We start from the raw sequence: 23,529 nt of genomic DNA on the forward strand, positions 1-23,529 counted from the left end.
CTCTCCCTAAAGTAAATTCAAAGCGTAAAAAAAAGTAAAATTCATTTTGGGCAGCAGGGCGATAGCGCTGTCAGTCGTCCCCCCCAATGCTTGTCGCCTTAGAAGAAAATAACGAAATTAATAAAGAAAAAATTAAAGAATTTTCTCAACGCGTTTCGAAAACTCATTGGGTGGCCGTCCATCCCATTTGAGTTGATCACTGAATTTGTCCTGGTTGCTCAGCTAAAAAAAAAAAAAAAAAAACAGAAAGTCTTTCAGATGCAGTGGTCATAATGTGACCACATGTAAGTCGGAAGCAATGTACTGTAATAGTGGTCATAAATACAGTATATCCTATTAAAAACAGCACCAATAGAGTGCCGAAGTACGTTAGACATGTAGTTTTCTCTCGTTTCTTGTATATTGTGTGCGTAGTCAGGGCTAAGTACGTAGTACACTTATACATGAGCGGTGATACGGACTCTCCCCCCCCCCTTATAAAAGGCAGGAGCATCAAAGGCAGAGCGGATTGATTTAATATATATGGATATACATAAACTGACATCATCATCATCATCATGCCCCTCTTCTAGCACTCATCGTACGTGGAGGAAGTTTGAGAGGCAGACATTCTGTTTCGCCTGAGGAGAACGAAACATTGAAAGGATGCTACTGAGAATGCAGTTATTTAAGAAGGGTAGTAGAGAAGCTGTGTCCAATTATCGTCCAGTCAGTTTGACGAGCTCCCTCTCGAAAATTTTAGAAATGATCATCAAAAGGCAGTTTGTGAAGTGGATAGACGAGAATAATGTATTGTCGGATAATCAGCATGGGTTCAGGAAGGGGAAGTCATGAGTAACTAACCTCCTTTGCTTCTATGATCACGTGACTAAGGCTTTGGGTAAGAGCAAAAATGTAGATGTTGTTTACCTTGATTTCCAGAAGGCATTCGATCGGGTCCAACATGGTAAACTCTTGAAGGGTTTATACGAGATTGGAATTGGGGGCAACTTGCTGAATTGGATAGAATCGGGGTTAAGAGATAGGTCGCAACGAGTTATGGTGAACGGGGAATTCTCTGGTTGGACAGGCGTCACAAGTGGAGTTCCACAAGGAAGTGTCCTTGGCCCCATACTTTTTTCACTTTTTATCGATAAACTCGATCAGCGTATCGATGGGATTACTAGCAAATTCGCAGATGATGTGAAGCTAATGGGGGTAATCGGGAATGAAAGCGATAGGGAGTTGCTTCAGACCAACTTAAACACATTGCAGCATGGGCAAATGAGTGGAGCATGACGTTTAGCGTTGATAAGTACATGGTCACTCATTTTGGCTCAAACAACCCACGTTTCTCTCACGAGTTGAATGGTGTCACTATCCCGGATGCAACTAGGGTCACCGATTTGGGAATTCTCATTGACGAGCGGCTTAGGTTTTCGGAAGATTGTTCAGCGGTGGTCAAAAAATCGAATAGAATGCTTGGTGCCATTTGCAAAAAGGTCTCTTCGCGTTCGCCTAAAGTCATTCTTCCGCTTTTTCGAGGCTTAGTTCGTCCTGGACTGGAGTATGCTGTAAGGTTTTGGAGACCATACCTACAGAGGGACATACACTTGGTTGAAGGGGTGCAGAGAAGAGCTACGCGTGTCCTTATTGGCACACAGGGCTTGAGTTATGAAGAGAGACTTCATTTTTTGAATATGTTTACATTGGATGAACGCAGGTGTCGAGGAGATATGATCGAAATGTTCAAAATTTTCAATGGGATGGATAGCATGGACCATGAACTTTTAGTACACCGCCAATCGACTGCTTTTACAATGGGACACCAATATCGATTGGTGAGGGACAATGCAAGGCTATGGTGTCGCAGGGAATTTTTCTCTAATAGGGGTTGTTAATAAATGGAATAGCTTACCCCCGTAGGTAGTAAATTGTAATACAATTGACACATTTAAAAAGAAATACGATAAACATGTTGGGGTAAATCGAGAAGTTATCCATACTTAGAATAAGACAACCATAAGTATTCTTTGTGGGCATTGTATAATATTTTATCATGTGTATATATTGTTTACAATTTTTGTTAATTGCATTTTTAATTGGGTTGCTGTATTTTTGAAATGTATCACTTCCATATTTTTATGGGCATCTTTTTCTCAGACACCTCGTTGGGCATTTTGCCTGTTGTGGCGTTGTATTTGTACTGTCTTGGGTTCAATCCGGTTCTGTCGTCAAGATTAATAGATATACTACTACTATTACTAAGCCACAGATTCCCTTCATCCACATTCCTCTATGGAATTTCTAACGAATGAGTATATGTTGGAATGTGCGTGTAGGTGTTGTGAATCTTATGTGAAGTTTGTTCTGGCATGTGTCGATTTGTTAGAAACACCGCAGAGGAATGTGTCGAGGTGCATGTGTGGTTAAGTACTAGTAGTGGTTCTCAGAGTGTGCACCGCGACTCCTTAGGACGCCGCCAATCATTGTCAGGAGCGCCGCGATTAGCTGTTCTTATAAATGTGTGCCTCTTCAACACCACGAAACCGCTCTTTGTTAGACTGATCCGGCGAGCCGCGGATAAATGTCTACTAGAGCAAGGGAGCCACGGAAGGCAAAAGTTTGAGAACCACTGCTCTCTAGTCGATTATCATAATTCGACGTGTATAAAAAAGCATTTTTTCACGGTCCACTCCCCATCCTCAAACTTACTTCCAATTTGAAAGTTGTTGCCCTGTCACTCCTGAGGAAAACAGGAAAAAATATCCATATTCGCTGAGATATTTGAATTCGAAACTCGGAGCAAAGTTGGGAAAGAACAGCATAAAAACTCTAATGGGCAACGTTCTAACATGAGCTACTGTACAAAAATTTAGATTTTTTTTATTTTGTGAGAAATATTTTCACTCTTGAAACTGGTATAGAGTGATTCTTGAACACATTTTGAGCATTTTTTATATTACAACCATAACTCTACGATGAACGGTTGATGAGGTAAAGGCCGAAACTTACAGGACACCCTGTGTAAAAAAAAAGGGAAAAGAAATTTCTTATTCCATTCATACAACCCATTAAATTCTTCATCACTCTCATGTGATGCATCATGCATCACAACCAGCGGTATTAACTATTTCATTATCATCATGAGTCACTCTCAACGTGAAATTGCAAGGACTTGTATTAGTAATGTGCTTATCTACTCTATCTACTCTATAATATAAAATCACAAACTCGAAAAGGTCCTGTTTCTATGCAACAATGGAAATTAGTGACGATTTTATGTAACGGAAGTCGGTGACGTTTTTTGAGTGACGGAAATCTAATACGTTTTTGTGTTACGGAAAACGGTTACGATTTTGGGTCAAGTTTTCATTTAACTCTAGCATATATCGGGACCCATTTGACCCATCGGGAACAAGTTATGTGCATGTACCGAGAGGCTCCCACATCCTACAGCAGGGCCCTAAGTCTGGAATAGATGGCGAGCCCCCAAACCAGCTTTTCAGGGGGCCTCTCTGTGGTTAATTTATAGTGTGAAAAATCAAAAAGTGATAAGAATCGTTCCAGACCCTCTCAGCCCTGCCCTTGGGGGGGGGGATCATGCCGAGAGGTATGTAGATGTATAATATACATACAACACCAGTGCTCCTAACACACAGTGTCGGGGTACCCGGGAGGATTGCACGCATACCTTCGTGGGGAATTTAAAAGGTTTCATTTCCAGGGGCCCTTGATGGATCTCAATGTTTTCTTGCTGCTTTAACATTGAAAAATTTGCGATAGCGGAAGCCCAAGATATATCCAGTCTGGGGGGGGGGGGGTCATAAAATTGGCAAATTCGGTCACGGGTAATTGAGGGGGGCCTGCATTTTATTCGTTGGTGAAATGAATACAAATAAATATTTGCAGTGGCACTCACTGGGGGGGGGGATGCCCGGTAAGCTTCTGAATCAGGGGCCTCGTTTCATTTTGGGGGCCCCTGGGTGTATTTCATTGATTTTTATTTTATTAACATTGTAAAATTTGCAACATCAGTAGCCCGAAATAAAGCCAATCTAAGTAATCCACTAAAAGTATGCGAATTGGTGTCCCGGGTAATTGGTTCGGGGCCCTCGATTTTATTAGTTGGTAAAATGAATACAAATGAAATTTTTCATGGCACTCGCAGCCGGGGATGACCGACAAGCTTCCAAGTTGGGGGCCTCATGTTTACATATTCAGAATGGAGGAGCAAGCGTCCTTTGCTTCTTCTTCTTGGGTAGTTTCGGTTCTGATACTGACATACAAAGCCCCCATTTCTCTGTGAGTCGACAGGTGCTGCCATCTATCATTCAACATTACTGCTGGATGAGGAAACGCGATTCGTGTTTAAATTCAAAGATGTTCAGGGGGATGGTCATAGTAGCCGAAAGCCCTGTGTAATTATCATTGTAAATTCAAAGGGAAAAACACGCATAGAAAAAAATACACACGAATTATAAAAAGTAAGTTATTTAAATTTTGAAATGTTTTATTGGCTGTTCACATTTTTACAAATACTCTGGAGCAGGGATCGGCAGCCTTTCTGGTACGGAGGGTCAAATTGAAACTTCCCACCAAGCCCGCGGACCCTCAACTCTCATGTAATTTAATGACATCTGTCCGATGCGACCCCGAGTTAAACAGTGACAAAAAATAAATTGAAGGTTTTCATTTATCCTGAAATTATTTCTTTTATTAATTATCAGTTTTGATTAGTTCTGAAATAATTTTTTTCACTGATTCCGAAAAAAGTTTTCCATTAGTTACTGATCAAATTAATTAATTCTGAGATTAATTTTGTTCTGAGAAACCCCTTTAAATGATTCTGTATATAATTATTACTTTTCGGTTGTTCTGAAATTATTTTCCTGCTCAATATAGCTTGAAATCATTCATTTCAATAATCATGCAAATATTCCTTTAGTAACTGTGAAATATTTTTATACAAGAAAGTACGAAGTTGTTTCTCTCATTGGTGTATGAGTTTTTTTTTTTTCATCAATTCTGGAAATATTCGTTTGATTAATTTTGAATTTTCATCAAATGGTTCTGGAAATATTTCTTTCAATTATTCTAGAAATGTTTCTTTAATTAATTTATTAAGAATTATTTCATCTATTGATTCCGAAATTACTTCTTCAAGCAATTCTAATACTAATTATGTTCCAATGTTTTCAACCCTTTTCTGAATACAGGGTGATTATAATTGAAGTTACTTTAATTATAATCACTCTGAATAATTTTCCTCAAAACCTACTCATCCGGAAACAGACAAATTTTCAGGTTATCTTAATGAAACCATGGGAGAAAGATTTATGCAATTAAAAAATAGTTCAATTTTTTGCCGCCAGGTGAAAAAGTGTAGGTTTTTTTTTTTATTGCATTTTCTTTTTTTCCATGGTTCATACAGCGTATTCAGTATACCATATTAGTTTTAATGAAATACGGCCATCAGAACGGGTGCAACAGATGTGTCAGACTACTGACACTACTCAGACCTATGTAGCGCCTGTTCTGGAAGACGTATACCTTGATATATACGTTATATGGACCATGGAAAAAAGGAAAATGCAATATTATAAGCGCCACTTTTTCACCTTTTCTTCTTTCTTTCAAACCGAGCACAACTCAGGTGTATCACCCTCTATGGGCGACTTACTACCTAGTGAGTTGTGCCGGAAGTGTAACTGTGTGTGCACCTAACAGTCTGAGTCAGTTATGTTTTGCACCTGGTAATCAAAAAGTGAATTAATTTTTTATTGAATAAATCTCTCTTCCATGGTCTCATATAGATATCCTGAAAATTTGTCTGTTTTCGGATGAGTAGTTTCACAGAAAAACTATTCACAGAGGTAAAGGAACTTTTAATTATAATCACCCTGTATCATCGGCGGGCCAAGACAAAAAGCTCCGAGGGTCAAATTTGGCCCGCGGCAGGACCGTCTTAAGACCATCATGGGCCCCCGGAACAAGTGGTTTTTCTGAGGTCCTACCAGGTAAATTCTAGAAAATTTCAACCAAATATAATTTTTGTGAGGCCTCTTCTTCTCTTGGGGCCCGGGTGGGTCCATGCGTTAATACGGCACTGGCCCGCGGAATCCATGTTGAACACCTCTACTACGGAGAGTCAATCACCTAATACTTTTATTCATCTCCTATAAAAAAAATTAGGTTTGAAAATTGAATAAGAATCACAAGTGTAAGAAATACTCAATTTCAGAAATGTACAAAATTAAAACTAAAAAAAAATAAATAAATAAAAGACAGAAATATGGTCAGTGTATCCATTGAACTCCATCTAGTAGAAACCAATGACGTCACTGTAAATGAATACATGATTTTCGTAGAGTCAAGTCCAGTCAGATCGCGACGGAATCTGTGTTTTGCAGGGAAGTCCGTAAAAGCTGCGCCACTGGGGACCGAGAGGGCTCAGCGAGACTCACTAAAAAAATCCAGACGACAATTCGACACCGAGCAGCGGCTCATACTGAGATGTTGTGAGATGCAAATTGCTCCGAGAAATCCATCTTACTATTTCTTTGCCCGTACATTAGCACAGACGTTTCAAAAACGGCTCCATATTCCTGCTGTCAATCCGAAAATATGGCGTCCGACGGCGGTGTCGTCAAAGACCACAACCACCCCGGTGGGGAAACGACCGTCGAGTCCCTGAATCGCGAGGTCGAGAGCCTCAAGAGTCGACTCGAGGAAGAGAGGCGAAAACTCAACGACGTCTCCCGTGAGCTCGCTATTTTATTTGCCTGGTTTATTTTGTTAAATATTAAAACATTTTCCGACTGTTTTTGTATTCGCAGGTGTTTTGAAACAATACAAACAGCTGATTAAATCCCACTGCGCGCATGCGTTTTTTACTCCTCAACCTCGACCCGTGTACATATAACATGGGGTACATGTATCTCACATTGCATCTTGTTTACTTCGGGGATGCAGCAGCTATTGACTGCAGTAATTACAAATAGATGGCCCTGAATCTTCTATTATTCACTGATCATTGAATTATAGTTAAGAGGGGGGGGGGGGGCTTTGAACCTATATCCCCACTTATCTATGAGATGTACTCATCCGCCTGTACCCTTTTATACTATTAGCTCCCTGGAAAAAGAAAGCTGCCTGGGCTCTACCTTGTTTTGGGGGGGGGGGGGGTTCAGGGATCCTCTTTTTATTGGTTTATTTAAGGATTTTTTACACAATTTTTTTCTACTGCAGCACGTTTTTAAAATTTTTGTTGCAGCCTCCTTCCCTGAGGTCCCAAAATATTCATACACTTACCAGAGCCTTTATATCAAAGCGGCTCAAGATTTTTAATAGTTTTGCTTTATATGCTTACATAACACAAGCGGTTAAAAAAACAAAACATGCTCAGTTGACGGGCATGCCCGGCTCTGGTAGGTACGTGAATGTTTTGAGACTTCTGGAGAGGCCGCTGCAACAAAAAGGTTTAAAAACATGTTATAGTAAAACCCGTCAGATGTGGGCATCCCTCTTTTACGGTTAAAAAATAATTTCCCCTGTATAATAAAAGAATGCATTTCAAACCTCTGATTAATGGCTACTCCTTTTTCATGGGCAATTGTTTTTTTGTCCTACGTGGTGTCCATAAAAATGTGGTTTTACTGTATGAAGAAAAAAAAACAGCTATAGTATAATCCCTTTTTTGGCAAGAAAAATGCCGAAGTATGATGAGAAGTTATTAAGAGTGAAACAAAGTCGTGCTTTCAGATGTCTTTCTTGCCAAAGAGAAAAATTGCCAGCACATTGCCGAAAAAGGATGATATTCCGTGGCTGTTAAAATGGAAGAAATAATGATAAAAACAATCAGCTATGACAAACGAAACTTTCTTTGACTAAATATCTTTAGATCAGATAGTCCCTCCTGATATTTGAACAAATATTCTCTGAAATATAAATAAAAATTTGGACTCTCGTTCAAATAATACAATGTTCAGGGTAAAAAATACTCTCTGGGTTCAATCAAAAATAGTCTCAGAGTTCAATAAAAACACGATTGCTGGATCAAAACTACAACAGCTGGTATATAAAAAATTGATTGGAATGAAATGTAGGCTACAACCTGAGAAGGACGTATCCCTGAGAACAAATTCTAAATAAAATATTCCAACAAAAAAAAAAAAAGTAACGTACTGGGGGAAAATGGTACGTACAATACCAGATGCAGCATCAACATGAAACAAACGTAACTTTCCAACATAAATATGTTAGAGCCAAGCATATACTCAGAACACATTCTCCGGCATGTACCGATTCGTTAGAAATTTTCTAGGGGAATGTGTGCAAGGTGCATGTTCGGTTAAGTAGTAGTGGTATGTACAATATAATGTACACACAGTAAAACCTCCTAAGGGCCACCTCCGAACAGTGGTTGCATTTGGTTAGAACCGAATGTGTTTCACAGACTTGACATTACAATTTTGAAACCTCAAAACAATGATTTCTGAATAACTGCCACTTTGGACTGGAGCTGGCAAAAAAAAAAAAAAAATGCATATCGCTATGAGAAAAATAATTTTCAAGCTTATTTTCAAGGGAGTTTTTCCTCCCGAACTCTATGGGGAGGGGGGGGGGGTGAAATTATATATGCTTTCTTCCCCTGGGTACAAATGTTAGAGAGGTATATTGAAATCAGCGAAGAGAAAAGGGGCCACTTAAGTGATCTATAGTGGTGCCACAGGCCACATAAATGATCTTCAAAAACACTGCACGTCACTTAAGTGAACTATAAGTATGCCACACATCACTTGAGTGTTATGGAACAGTGTCCCAGGTCACTTATGTGACCTGTAAATGTGCTGCAGATCACTTATGTGACCTGTAAATGTGCTGCAGATCACTGATGTGATCTGAGAATGTGTCTCTTAATTCATTCTTACAAAATTATGTTTGAGATTGCAAGCCACATCGGATGATTCCAAGGGTCACATTTGGCCCATACGTCATGGATTGACCATGTATGGTCAGGTTGATCGTGGTTGGGAATAGATAACTATTTAAAGGTTGCTGGTACAGTCTTGGCCTGTCAGTTTTTCTTGCCAGTTTTTTCCATTGTGTTCTATCTCATCACTAAGTCTTCAGGATGCCAAAATAGTACTGTAGATTGATTTACAGGGTCACAACTAGATGCATGGTTAGCTGGGGAAAGCACACATTTCCGCTCCCAATTTGTAATGTTAAAGGAGAGTTTAAAGGGGTGGAATTTGCTCTCCATCTCATTCAACGAACGGGACACCAGACAGACCTGATCCCCTCTAGTTGCAGCCCCGTAGATTAATCAATTATGCTATCTTCCAGTATCAATATAATCATACATTCTAATATAATCAATTATATAATTATCATAATGAATTAGAACAGATTATGATTTTTTAAATCTTACATAGATTGCGAATTTTAATTGTTTTGTTTCTCAGAAATAAAACGGCCATTCCTAATAACTGTCACTTCCCTATAGCGCCCACATTTCCATGGTCCCATTAGTGATCGTTGTTGGGAGGTCTTACTGCATAAATGAAAAGAAAAAGCTGAAATTCCTAACAATTAATTTAGTTCCTGACTCAATTCAAAAGCTATGCTGTAGGCTATACTAAATCCTATTATTACTAGTAACCTCTAGGGCAGGCATCTTCAACCTATTGCTTATGAGCACCACAGTGCTTCTTGAAGCATGCAAAGTGCTCTGTGCTCACGATTAACTCTCCAAATAAATATGTTGTACGAATTGCGTTCTAGGATGGAAAAACATCCTGCATGCATTCATATGTCAAACTTGCCGAAAAAGATGCTCTTTTGATGATGGATACCAGCAGTCAGGACCGTAAGTAACGATTCGTTTGTCCTGTGCAAGAATTTGCATTTAGGCTCCTTCTTGGGCCACTCTGTCAGGTGAACGGCCTAGTTACAATAATGCAGGTATCGCTAGCACTCGCGACTAGAAAAAGGTTGAAGAACTCTGCTCTAGGGAACGACATCACTTTTTAGATGATAACCACCAGTAAAAAAATTAATGGCAGCCTTAGAAACTCTAAGGAAATATTAGCAGACAAAAAAAAACAAAAAACGCACACGGAAGAAAACAGCCGATCATCACGACCAATAAGAAAACTGACAAAAATTGTTGAAAAGGAAAAAAAAAGATTATAGTATAGCTCTTCCCATAAGTATTGTTTCCGCATGTAAATTTTTAGAGATTTGTCCAGCCCTGGAACCTACTCATGCCCTATTTATTATCATGGTAGTACTTCAAAGGCTCATCCACATTAGGTGCGATATGCTATCCTTAAGTAATTTGCTGAAGTTGATGTATATGCGCAGGATGATGTTGGGATATAATTTATTATGAGACTTACAACGTGCATCAGACAAACAGGAAGATTGTGGGTACTCGTATTTGGTTTGTACATTAAAAAGACTTGCACGATATGTAAAATTATCAGGTTTAATTCTAAATTACATGAGAGACAACTCTTTCGTTAGGTGGGGATTACACTAAAAAGTTTGATCAAAGATCTTTTACAAAACTTGAAGAAAAAAAAAAAAAACAACCAATAAGTCTATTAGATAATATTTACTTGAATGTAACTGATATGCTTATTAGTAGAATTTTATTCAAGTTTCATAAAAGAACTCAAAACTTTTTTAGTGTAATCCCAGCCTTAGGCCCGAAAGGTAGAATAATCTCTCGTGCAATTAATTCAGAATTTTAAACCCGATGTTACGCATGCTCCAGAACCTTATGGCCTAAGACTGTGGCGCAGCAGTTGCAAGAGTTTTTTACTTAATATCCTTGACCATGTACATAACATGGGTATAAGTAAGTATATGTATTTGTTGCTGCTAAAGCCAGAAACTGGCCAGTTGACCTGCCCAATGTCCGAAATTCCATAGAATTTCAGACATTGGCTGAAGATTAGTATAATACTCAAGTCTCGCCACAGAGAGCAAGCTACAGACCTACAAACAGTAAAAATGCTCAGTCATTACACTTCACTCCTGAAATATAGGTGGCAGAACTTAAAAATCATACACAACACTAGATACACACTCAGACTGTCAGGTACGCACACTTACACTTCCGACACAACTCACTGTTTATTAAATTGCCCATGGCTATAGATTTGAGTTATGCACGGTTTGAAAGAAAGAAAAAAAAGTATAATACTCTCGTATCAATTCCCCTACGATCTTGATATCCTGATTCTTATGATCGTTACAGTTGCCATAGCTAATCATAATTATAAATAACCATAATTATCACACACAAAACAGACAACTCCCAGAATCGCACCCTTTCTTTAGCCAGGGATCTTCAGCCACTTCACGAACTGGTTGGCCAAACCTCAGTGAAATATTAGATTTCCGACATTCAACACAGATTTCGGTTTTTGGTCGTAACGTATATGAATACATATTACATCTTGTTTACTTCAAGATGCAACAGCTACAGAATGCAATAATGTCTGATATATGGCATTCAACCTTTTGTGATGTACTTATTATTGAATTACAGTTGGGATTCTTGGGTCTAACAATCACACTTACCTATGATCTGCTCTTCTCCTTACTTTTTTTGACTAATTAGCCCTCCTTAAAGAAGGGGGAATCCGACATCTTGACCCAGGGACAGTGCCGTCTTTACAAATGGGCCCACCCGGCATGGCCTGGGAGCCTCATGAGAAGAGGGCCTCAGAAAAACGAGAAGTAATAGAATTTTTTGAGAATTTTCCAGGTAGGGCCTCAGAAAATCACTTCCTCCCGGGGCCCATGATGCCCTTAAGACGGCCCTGTCCAGGGATTGAGGTAAAAAATGAATTGGTTTTTTTTACATTATAAATTGTTGAGAGCACATGTTTTTGAACTTTTTGTTGCATTGCTTTCCTTAGTCTCAAAATCTACAAGTGCTTCCCCAAGCTCGGTTTAGCATAGCTGTAATGCTTTAAAGTCTAGCCTTTACTTCTAGGTACGAATGTTAGCCGATCTCCCTATTAAAAAATCTCGCCACAGAGCAACAGGTCTACAATGGTACAAATATTCAATCATTACATTTCACTCATAGTTCAAAAAATAGATGGCAGCACTATAACAGCCATTACACAGAAACAAGCTTCACGTTAAGTTCACAACATACACACACATTCAGCATATACTTATTCGTTAGAAATTCCATAGAGGGATGTGGATAAGGTGTATCTGTGGTTTAGTAGTATGCAGGCGCGGATTTATGGGAGGTGATCACCCACCCAAAGCAAAATATGTAATATTGCTCCCAATGTGATAATTCATGAAATTTGTTTAACCTCTATATGATAATATTGCATTTAATCAATCCGTTGAAAATTACCTATATCAATATTTTTGATTAAATGAAAAATTCAAGAAATCTTCAACTAAAAAACGGGAGGAATCAGAATGGATAAAAAAACAAAAAATGGGGACTGTCCCAGAAAATATAGGACAAAATGCAGGACATATTATCACCCTTCCCAAAAGCGATGTCTAGAAAAACAATCCCCTGGTAGTATGGGATGAGATTTGACTAGGTCAATTTGGAAGATTCTAATTTTCTAGAACAGGAGCTTGGAAAAACTTCATCACTGACAAGCAGTTCTTTACTTGCAATTTCTTTAACTGTAAGAAAAAAGTGTAATTGTCTGGCATAATTTAGTCGAGCCTCATTTTGTACTTGGAGGACTATATACTAGAAGAAGGCTCGCTATGCATAGTCCTTGACTAATCTCTTGAACTCCCTGTTGATGTAGCCTGTATGGCATGCTAGGGTATATGATCAATAGAGCCCGTATTATATGCACTAAAAAAATGTCAAAATATGCATTAAAAATGTCAAAATATGCATTAAAAATGTCAAAATATGCATTAAAAATGTCAAAATATGCATTAAAAATGTCAAAATATGCATTAAAAATGTCAAAATATGCATTAAAAATGTCAAAATATGCATTAAAAATAGCAAAATATGCATTAAAAATATCAAAATATGTATTAAAACCTAAAAATATGTAGAAAATTCCCAAAATATACACTAAAAATCCTGAAAAGTTGAAAAATTCCGAAATATGTGCCGAAAAGTGAAAATAAGCATAAAAAGTAACCATGCAACAAAAAAAAATGTTTTTAAAATGCACATTTTCTATTTCTTAGTGCACATTTATTTACAAAAAAAATATTCCCACTTATAAACATACTGCATATGCAAATAGTTTCTACATATTTTTCTAGTCAGGCCGGGATCACACTATAAAAGTTTTATTAAAGTTCTGCCATATAAAACTTTCAAAATTCAACCAATTAGCACATCGGTTACATCAGTTGTATTGTTTTTTTTTTTCAAATTTTATCAAATAGCTTTCTCGAAACTTTTTTAATGCAATCCTCGCCAGTAATAGCTGATGTTTGTAGCCCAAACATCTATCTCTTAATTCACACTAAATCCCACCAGCGGAAAAACCCCCCAATGTTATGGAAATATTATAAGCGATATTTATTTGGAAAATTATTGAAAAAAATTGAGAAATGAACTTTTAAAAATATGCATTTATTCGGAAAATTCTTTGATTTTATGCATTTATATGTATTAATGCTAAAAAAGATCAAAATATTCAAATGCATGTATGTATTTGTATATAATCTGAGCTCTAATGATCAATAATCAATTGCAAGACATGCTCATCACATGAACTGAGAAGATTGGGGTTACTCATTAGCTGCTCCAGAATCTAGGAAACAGCTATACTACAATCTTTTTTTTTTGGCAATTTTCTTTCTAGCTTGTTTGGGCTTTTTCCTCCTGGTCGGCAATGGTTGCTATTTTCTTCGGCTGGTGTTTTTTTTTCTGTATTATTTTTGGCTTCTAGGGGTTGTCATTGTTTTTTACTGTTGGTAACGTCTGAAGGTGGAGTCACCCCTAGAGGTCACTAGTGATAATAGGCTTTTTTGTAGAGTGCATTGTTAGAATTAATTGAGCATCCTTTCAGTATTTTGGAGATTATTTTTTGCTCATTCATTTATACGTTGTGTCATATATACTGTTTGCGTAGAATGTGCCATTCAGTTTTTTCTTCTTGGAATATTTATTTTCTCTAGGGTTTTATATTCATATTTCCATTTTCATTATACTTTTGCATAGTTATAGTTTTCAGCAATCATGTTTTTATTGAACCCAGAGATTGTTTTTGACTGAACCCAGAGACTGCTTTTGCCCTGTGATTATTGTATTATTTAAACCATGTAACTATGTAACCACAAGTGGAATGTCAACATCCTAGGTTGCAGATTAATGCAGGATATTCACTGAGCCTCAAGGACGCTCCCAGCACCAAGAGACAATGAGTTGTATGCAAGATTTCTAGTTTAATCATTGTTATTAGGCCAGATGGCCCTAAATCTATATTTATATTTTGAAGTTATGATATCGTTATATGGATAATTGTTAAAGCCTCTAATCAGTTTACTTTTATTACCTTTGTTGGAAGCGGCTCTATGGTACTCTAATGTGTCTGGAAATTTTATTAAAACATCTAATAAAATTTCTGGACGCATCCATTTTTTGGGAACACTTTGATATCTCTCCAAGAGATGTGAAGTGGAGCGAGTCCGGTCCTTCAATGTTCAATATATTATTTAAAAGAGTGTTCCGATACTTATATTCTAGAGAATATTTATATCCTGCATCTGGTCTAGGATATTATATTTTATATCTCCATCCTTTATTTGAGAATTTTAGAAAGTTTTAAACCATAGTATTAACAATTTTCCTGACACAGAAGACTAAACAGAAAGGGCAACAACATGACCACAGAAAAAGATTGCTACCATAGGGAGTCTTACACTGAGAAGCATTAAAGCAAAATTTTTTGCATTGTTCTGCAATGATTCCCCTATCTGACTGGAAATGTTCTGCTGTAAAAATCCCCATATAGTGGTTTTTGTACTTTTTCTTAGTTCTTCCAGATATTTCTACAGTAGCGCTAATTGTTCTGCTATGTTCATCACAGATTTTGGCATATTCTGCTTTGGGACTGAGAAGTTAGGGCACCAACCTTGTCTGTGATATTAAAAAAAAACAATGTCGAATGCTGCCATTTGGAATCTGCAATAAATTACATGCCCCAGTCTAATTAGTGAGTGCAGAAAATGACCATGGTGTGACAAAATTATCAAATGGATTGTCTATTTTTAGCATGTTGAAGCACATGCCAAAACTCATGTACCTTAAAATCAGAAGTTTTAGGCGATGAGTTGATTTAGTGGAATTGAAAAAACAAAACAAAAAACTTGCCAACTGTTGGCTGTATGTGCAGGATATTTAACTTTGTCAGATGGCCAACAAAAAGATAATCTAAACTAGTGTTTCTTAAAGTGGTCAATATCACTCCCTTGCGGGGGGGGGGGGGGGAGAATCACTCTCTAAGGGGGCAATGGAAAGATCCGAGGGATGCGGTAAAGTTTGAATTTGGTATGGATGCTATTGGTTGGGTGTGAGGAGGGGAGGGGCATGAGGAGAAAATTACTTTGGTTGGGGGGGGGGGGCGATGGAGAAGACACATAAAGTTTGGGAAAGTAAGATCTGACACTCCATACATGAAATGATAATGGAATGACAAAATTCAGTGATTCTTTGAATCGCAAATGCTTTATGTTAAGAACTATGTGCTTGATTTTAATGTGTTTTTCAATCCATGTTTTGTTTTCAGTATCAAAAGTTGCAGAAAGGTTAGAACCTATTCAAGGCTTGAACATCAAACCACGAAGAGTACTCAAGGGTCATCAAGGAAAAGTTCTATGTTCTGATTGGTCTCTTGACAAAAGGCATATGGTCAGCTCCTCCCAGGTAATACTTATTGCACTCATTGAAAATCGGTTGAAATGTGTTGTTTGAAAATGAAGAAAATATTTGTTCATATTGCACAAGCAGAGCTGTATTCGTGGATGTGCAGATATGCAGGGAAAAATTTGAATGACAATGTGCCTATTATTTATCATCCTTGAGGTGGAGTTGTGCATTAGGGCATAAAATATTTGACTGCATTGGAGATCATGACCCTGAATACTGGTTTGATTTAAAGTATTACCTAGACCTAGGTTCATGCTGTTGGTTGCCATTGTGCCATTTTGTGAGTAAATCTTTGTGACCAATGAGAAAACTGGCATATTGCCAGGAGGCAATTTACGACTGGCAGGAAGTAAACCTTTGATTTAATTTGCCTAATGACAAATGTTGTCAAATGCATGTATTCAGCTATCCATATTTTGACTACAAATTTTTTGTCTGAGTTAGTTAAATTACTACAATCTATATAAACCCGATGAGGACATCTAAATACGATTGACACTGCTTATTAGAATCATGGATAGTGTTGTTATTCAGACAGGGCATTAGCAACTAAAAAAATTTGTATTGGCACCTAAAATTTTATTTGTGTAGTCACTAAATTGCAGAGAGTAGGTACAAAAAAATTGGAATTTATACCAGCATGTCTGCCAACATGAAAGAGGGTCACTATGCCCTGAAAAAGAAGCATAATTTTGCACTTTTTTCTTTGGGTAAAAATGTTTTTGCACCTGGAATTTTTTTTTTGCAATTTATCCAATCCTGCATTTGGGTATTGTTATCAGTTTCTCTGAGTATGTAATGGACACCAATGTCATAACACGAGAAAAAATTTGTGTATCCCTATCAGGACTTTGGTTCATGTTATTGATTTTTTCCCCTTCAAATTTTTTCCTTTTTTTATATTTTGAAGCTAAGGTACAAACAGACTCATTCCCCCCATTAGTTATCGTTATCAACATGCTATTGTTTTGGAGTCAGAAAGAGTTTCCCCTCCTTTGTTTGCATACTCAGCTCACAATATCTTAATCATGTCATAATATGTGCTTTGATCCATGTACGTGTACCACTATTTTTGCAATGGCTTTCCTGTAGTGAATCACGTGTAAGAAATAAAAAAAGTTCCTTTCTTCAGTTCTTTGTCAGCTTCTTTTATTTAATCACATTCACAGTTCCTTGTCCAGAAGACTTTCACAAAGGAATCTATAGGATGTGTCGTACATTATAAAACATCGTAATTCATAATATGCATTAACAGAGATGCCATTGACGCATTATAGCGCGTCAAATACCCGAAATTTCAAAAAAGGATGCGTGAAAATTTTGTTCACACGTCCTTTCCTGGTTCTAAGAAAAAAAGTTGAGAGAAAAATCTCCCCAACTTTTTACCGTGTATCATGATCGCGCGACCTTGAGAAACTGGTTTTACTACTTTGTACACTACTGTATTGATATACACGCGGGTTGTTGAAGAATAAGATGAGGGATATTTGGTTGGCTTCCCTGAATGAGGGGCCGTGTACAGAAGTTTCAAATTTCGGATTTTTACTACCCTGCAGATTTTCTCCCTTCCGGCTATGTACGGGAAATTACGGTACTTTTGCGGCTATCGACCGGCATTCAAAGACCACGTTTATACGGCGTAAAATCACCTTGTTCCTACAATATTGAGAATGCATGTTTTTTTCAAAATCCTAAAGGATTGGAACGCCTGTTCAAAATTGTAAAATTTTCCCAATATTGTGGAAAAAACCAAATCTGTAAAAACTCGACCTTGAATATCCAGTTTTGTCATCTAGCTGCTATGCGGTAGTCACCATTTCGCATGGCAGAAATCATGGGTGTGTAAGCAGAATTGGCTTTTGGAGGGGCACAAGGATCTAATTCTTCACAGATAGTATAAAAGAAATTATTTTATTTCGATATTTTAATTCTCTACAAAAATATTTTCAATTTTTGATCTCCGTGGGGGGGGGGGGAGAGGGAGAAGAGGCCCCTTATAACCTCTCCCCAAATTTTGCTTTTGGTGAAAATCTGTGTTTGGAACTTGCGATTGCGCAATGGTAATTGGCTAAAAATGTGATTTTCTAAAGATTTCAAATTTTGAGTTGGCTATTCCTTTGAAAAAACTTCTGGTTGTCATGGAGATGACATAGACCTAGAACACAAATATGCATACATTAAACTTCAACTGCATGCATTACCAGTTTGGAGGATAGATGCAAGGCCGCGACTTGGAGGGACAGGTGGGCCTAGTGTCCTGGGCTCTGGACTGGGAGGTACCAAATTCACCCTTTATAACTGCTTCTACATTACATGGATGTGCCAAAATGTGTACTTGCCCCGTTTGATAAAGTATCTAGTTGCAGTGCTAGATAGATGGCACCACCTACTGAACACAAAACACGCCAAATGCTGTGTGCACACACACATAAGCACACTGTTAAGTTTCTCCAACACAAATCAGGTGTAGCTCCCATATATTCAGGTGTGAAAATATGTGGAAGTTAAATGGCGACAGATCAGAATGGTGGACGATCAGGGAAGAGAAATAAAATCATTTTACCACAGGAAATCCAAAGTGTGAATAGGAAATGAGAAGATAAGTGTCTGAGAGAGAAGAGAAAGAATCTGATTTGCTTTAAATTTGATCAGAAGATATTGAAAATGCTAAGATATTTTGAACAAAATGTAAAATAAATCGGAAGGGAATTTATACATTGATTATTAGTAAATATATAAATGTGTGCCTTCAACTGTTAATTAAAGTGGATCCTGCTTATAATGTTTTTGAAAAACCATCATAAAAAATGTTATAAATAGGAAAACACTTTAAACAGGAAATTGCAATTAGAATTATTGTTAGGACCATGAAAATAAGTTGTACTAAGTGGGAAAACATTATAAATGGGAGAAACGTTATAAATGGGAGAAACGTTATAAATGGGAGAAACGTTATAAATGGGAGAAACGTTATAAGCGAGATCAGCTGTATATTTGTTTTAGATTTATTACATGTGCTGAATTCCATACGTTAAATTGTCAGTGCTAATGAGCTTCTTTGCAAGTTTTTCCTACTAGTAGACAATGAAAGTAAATGAACCTTTTTGGATAGAACATGTTTTTAGAAATGAATTATACTTGATTCACAGATACCTTCTTCTCTTACCCAGAACATGACCCACCACTCAGTCTCAACCAAGAAATAGAAGCAGGTGATCGAAGACCTGAAGCATACTGGAAGAAAATTCATAGAGATACCAGTGAATTATGGGGGGGGGGGCATAATTTTTTTTCAAGATAAATTTTTTCGAGAGGGACCCATTTTCACTCATAAGGACCCAGATTTTTCAAATAACCTGGGTCCCGGGACCCAGGTAAATTAAGAGTCCAGTGGCATCTCAGTTTGTTCTAACTTCTCAAAATTTATAAACAATAAAAAAAAATGGTTTTTTAACTCAAAGTGCGAGGGGAGATCCTGTTTCAGGACAATATGATCCAAAAAACAACATAATTCAGCATTTTGAAACCAGTTATGTGGGAAAGAAAAAGGAGTTGTCCCATTTTCATATGTCCTGTTTGATCAAGGAAGACATATGGCCATCATTCTTGCTGCAAAGATTTTTTGGATATAGTTATCAGTATCAAAAATTTTGACTACCAATGTGATCACATTAATCAGTATGCACTGTACCACAATGAGCCTTTGCATAGTGATGCAGTGAAAACCTGTACTACCTTTCGCATGGTCTGCTTCATTGAAGGCAACAAAAGTAGGACAAGGTATTTAGTAGCTCATCAATTGACTAAACAGGACTAGTTGCCATGATTTAAGTTGTCACACAAAATTATCATGGGATGAGAATAGCTCCACTTCACCGGGTGCCTGTGTGTTAAAACAATCCTGAATATTACAGTATATGCATATTCTCTCATTGCTGATTCGAGAAGTATTCTAGAATAACCCTTTTTAATTTCGTTTTTTTTTTCAGGATGGAAAAATGATAATATGGGATGCTTTCACCACGAACAAGGTTTGTATCTATCTGTTTTGGTATGCTGTTGTATAATACATGATTTCAGAATTATTTGGATACATAAAATTATGTAAAAAAACCTAGTGATTGAAACAAAATGACTTTACCGATGTACAGTATGAATAGGGAAGTAAATAGTTTTGATATGATATTCCTTGTTTGTGTTTAATACATCCAAATCCAAGTGATACTCAATTTCATGCCATGTATTGGCAAGAATGTGACGCAACCAATAGCAGCTTGCTGTTTGCATTCCTGCAAATCAGTATAACGTATCTGATAGACACAATCTTTCACATAACCCCATGGAAAAAAAAGACACTGGGTTTGTCATGGCAGAAATCATTTGCTAAGAAATTGTATTAGTGCCAAGGGAGCATACCAGCAGCTATTGAGGATTTTTGTCCCTTCTCTGTACCTGACGTCAACAGCAGCCTTCTCTCTCTACATTATGTCCCAAAAGTTTATACTCATGTTTTTCTGTATGACTTTTGTGGCATGTAGTGTAATGAAATGCAATTTCTTCATAGAAAATACAAAGCATTTTTTCAATAATGTAGAGTTTTTCCATAGAATAATAAAAACTATATTTATAATCATTAATTTGTTAAAATTATGTGTCCCAAAAGTTTAGAAAACCAGTGAATATATACAAATTTGAAACAGATAATCATGACTCAAGGCTTGAAACTTATAAATGCAGTAACAGATAGAATGAGGTGGGAGAGAATATTTTGTTTGCAAGATGATGAAAGCGACTTATGAGAGACTGGATGAAATTAAGGTTGCAAGGTAAGCCTATTGAATATTTTTCAAAGGCTTTAAATTGTGGCAAAAGCATAAGTTATCACGTTTTAGCCAGTAGGACACCTTACCATCCAAAATTGCATTTGGGAAGACCTTGATGTACGACTTCACACCTTGATAGACTGATAAAAAAAAAGATTGTGTCTACCCAAGTGATGTTTGTTTGTGGAACTGCTCGGGCCTCTGATTTGAATACATCGCCAGGTATGGCTTTAAGAAAAATTTAGAAAACTGGTTTTATAGTTCATATGAAAATTGTCAAGTTAGGACACCTTGAAACATGCCATAGGAACTGAATAGTATAATTTCGACCAACAGCTTCTACAATAGATGATTGATGCGTTCAAAATGATGGAAAATTATCAGTTAATAATAAACGTGTGTGTGTTTGTCAGAAATTATAATGTATATGATAGTTCTATAAACGTTTTTCGGACAGCCTTCATTTGTTTCAATTTGTTTAAAATTTTCATTCAATAAGTTGTTGAACGCCAATCGTATTTGGTATGTAATACAATATTTTTACGCGCTCATGCACTTATTTTCATTTGCCTGAAAAATAACTTTTACATGATTCTATAAATGTTTGGGACAGCTTGTATTCTGTGTATTGAGTAGATCAACCTTCATGCTTCCTGTTAAATAGATAAAAGTTTATTTCTATTGTGCATTTTTATTGTGTGCATAACACTTCTGTTAAAGTATTTGCATCTCCTCTGATTGGTTACATTGAATGTTGTTTTCTATATCCTGAGACACTAGTGATTGAAACGAGAGATGTACTCATCATTGCATCTTATTAATGAAAGATATGAAATTGCTGCATCTTAATTGGGAATTTTTTGAAATTTATTACAGCTAGAAGCAAAAAAAAAAAAACCTTTTTTTCAGACACTGGTGGGGGTGGAAAAATTCAACTGTAAGAGAAGGGTGACTGTAGAAAGAGGGTTCCTATCAGAGCCTTTAAAATAGTTCATTTGAAATAAACCTGGGTTTGATAGCTTCAGCTAGAGATTATGTCTGAAACTATAGCCTATTGTACATATTTTTGTACAAATGCACAATTTATTATAAAGGGAAAATGAAAGAAAAATGTATCGTAGGTTCCTGTAAATAAGCTGTACTCAGAAAAATGGCTTAAGGAAAAAGTTGTTTTCTGGGAAATGTAGATACTTTTTATAAGCTACAGTATTTTCATTCAAGGTCGGATAAAATACTAGCAATTAAATAAAACCAGAATTGGGCAAATCATAAAAAAAATCTAGGTGCCAGAAAAAAATTTCAGGCGCCAAAAAATTTTTTTGCTGAAGAGAAAATCCAAAGTAATACTTTTCTTTTGACTTTTTCAGGGCATAGCGACCCTCTTTTATGTTGGCAGATATACTACTGCAAATTCCAAATATTTTATGCTTCTCTCAGCCTGCAATATAGTACTACACAAAGGTGCTTGTCCAACCCTGAATAAAACTTAATTTCATACATTTCACTCATTCAAGTTTTATTTGAGTTTTTATAATACTTATAAACATTAGACATTATCCTAGAGCAAAAACATTTTTTAACCATAATGGGAATAATAACATCCAACATTTTTATAAAAAATTCATCAAAATCCCTGGAAGTCAGGAAAAAAAATTTTGAATAAGACTGCTGGTTTAAATGAGCCACAAGAGCTAAAAATTAACTTACGATATGTGGATCGTGGCTTTTTTTATTATGGGAAATTCATGAGGAATTACATGGGATGAGGAATACATTCAGACTAATGTGTCCATATGGGGGTTCTAGCTCGATGGAATGAATGATTATTGTGTTGTGATCATGTCTGATGGTGACCATTAAACATGAATGCATAATTTAAATAGAACTTTTCCTGGGAAATTATTATTTGGCTTTAAAAGAAGGGTGACCACATCTGTGCAGGAGTGACTGGTAAAAAGGGCTTTACTGTATATCTGGCATAATCTTTGGAAAAATTTGAGATTTTTGTAAATCTTTAAATGCTTGAATTCTCCTTCTGTCCAGATTCTTTGTTGAGCTGTCATTAAAAGATCTAATTTCCCAGTTATATCATAATAGGGCATAATATTGTTGAGGATATGAAACGATAATGGTTTTTGTCCTATGATAACCGATGAGCTGTGATCATTAGGCGAATGACATTATCATGTGCACAAATGACATTTCAAAACTTCACAATACTGTGACTTTGATTTAGGAATATAGTTTATTCGCGTGAAAATTGTTTTTGTTTTTTTGCACCCACATGATTAAAATATTTATTTATCATTGTAGGAACATGCTATAACTATGCCCACTACGTGGGTGATGGCTTGTGCATATGCGCCCTCAGGAAATATGGTGGCCTGCGGGTAAGTATAATCGTGCATGTTGATATTTCCTTCGTAAATAACTCCAGAATGACATACACAGTGCTGTGAAGTAGTATATGTTTCATTATTTTCAAGCTGTCCTGTGAATATCCACTGGAATGTATGGACTTGTTACATTTAAGCATGTCCTTCACTGATAACTGCTTTCTATGAATCCAAATGCAAATTATGAGATTTCAACACAGATTTTGAATGTTCAAAATTTTTATATAGAATTCCACAGATAACTTTAGACCACATTTACCATAGGTGGTAATGTCAAGTTGTTCCCATGATGAATGTTTGCAAAAATTTGGCTCTATGATTACACTGCATCAAACATAAATAATAAATTTTAAGTTGCCAAGGAAGTTTTAATTGCTTGGACAGAGCTGGACAAATCTCAAGTGCCATGCCACCTTGGTGACTA

The 23,529-nt window shown here is 36.7% G+C and overlaps 1 protein-coding gene across 1 annotated transcript in view; it reads left to right on the forward strand.

The window, feature by feature from the left end:
- The first annotated feature begins 6,381 nt into the window (after positions 1–6,381).
- The window catches only part of Gbeta5 (guanine nucleotide-binding protein subunit beta-5), a 42,156-nt gene continuing 25,008 nt past the window's right edge, over positions 6,382–23,529 (forward strand). Inside the window, exons 1-4 of the mRNA XM_089248174.1 lie at positions 6,382–6,742; positions 15,747–15,883; positions 19,876–19,917; positions 23,023–23,099. Coding sequence (XP_089104300.1) covers positions 6,607–6,742; positions 15,747–15,883; positions 19,876–19,917; positions 23,023–23,099 — 392 coding nt within the window. The 5' untranslated portion in view covers positions 6,382–6,606. The remainder of the gene's footprint in view (positions 6,743–15,746; positions 15,884–19,875; positions 19,918–23,022; positions 23,100–23,529) is intronic.

This window comes from Pholcus phalangioides, unplaced genomic scaffold, assembly GCF_987345545.1.
Source record: "Pholcus phalangioides strain wild (caught in Gottingen) unplaced genomic scaffold, Ppha-v1.0 ptg000019l_1, whole genome shotgun sequence".
Lineage (NCBI taxonomy): Eukaryota > Metazoa > Arthropoda > Arachnida > Araneae > Pholcidae > Pholcus > Pholcus phalangioides.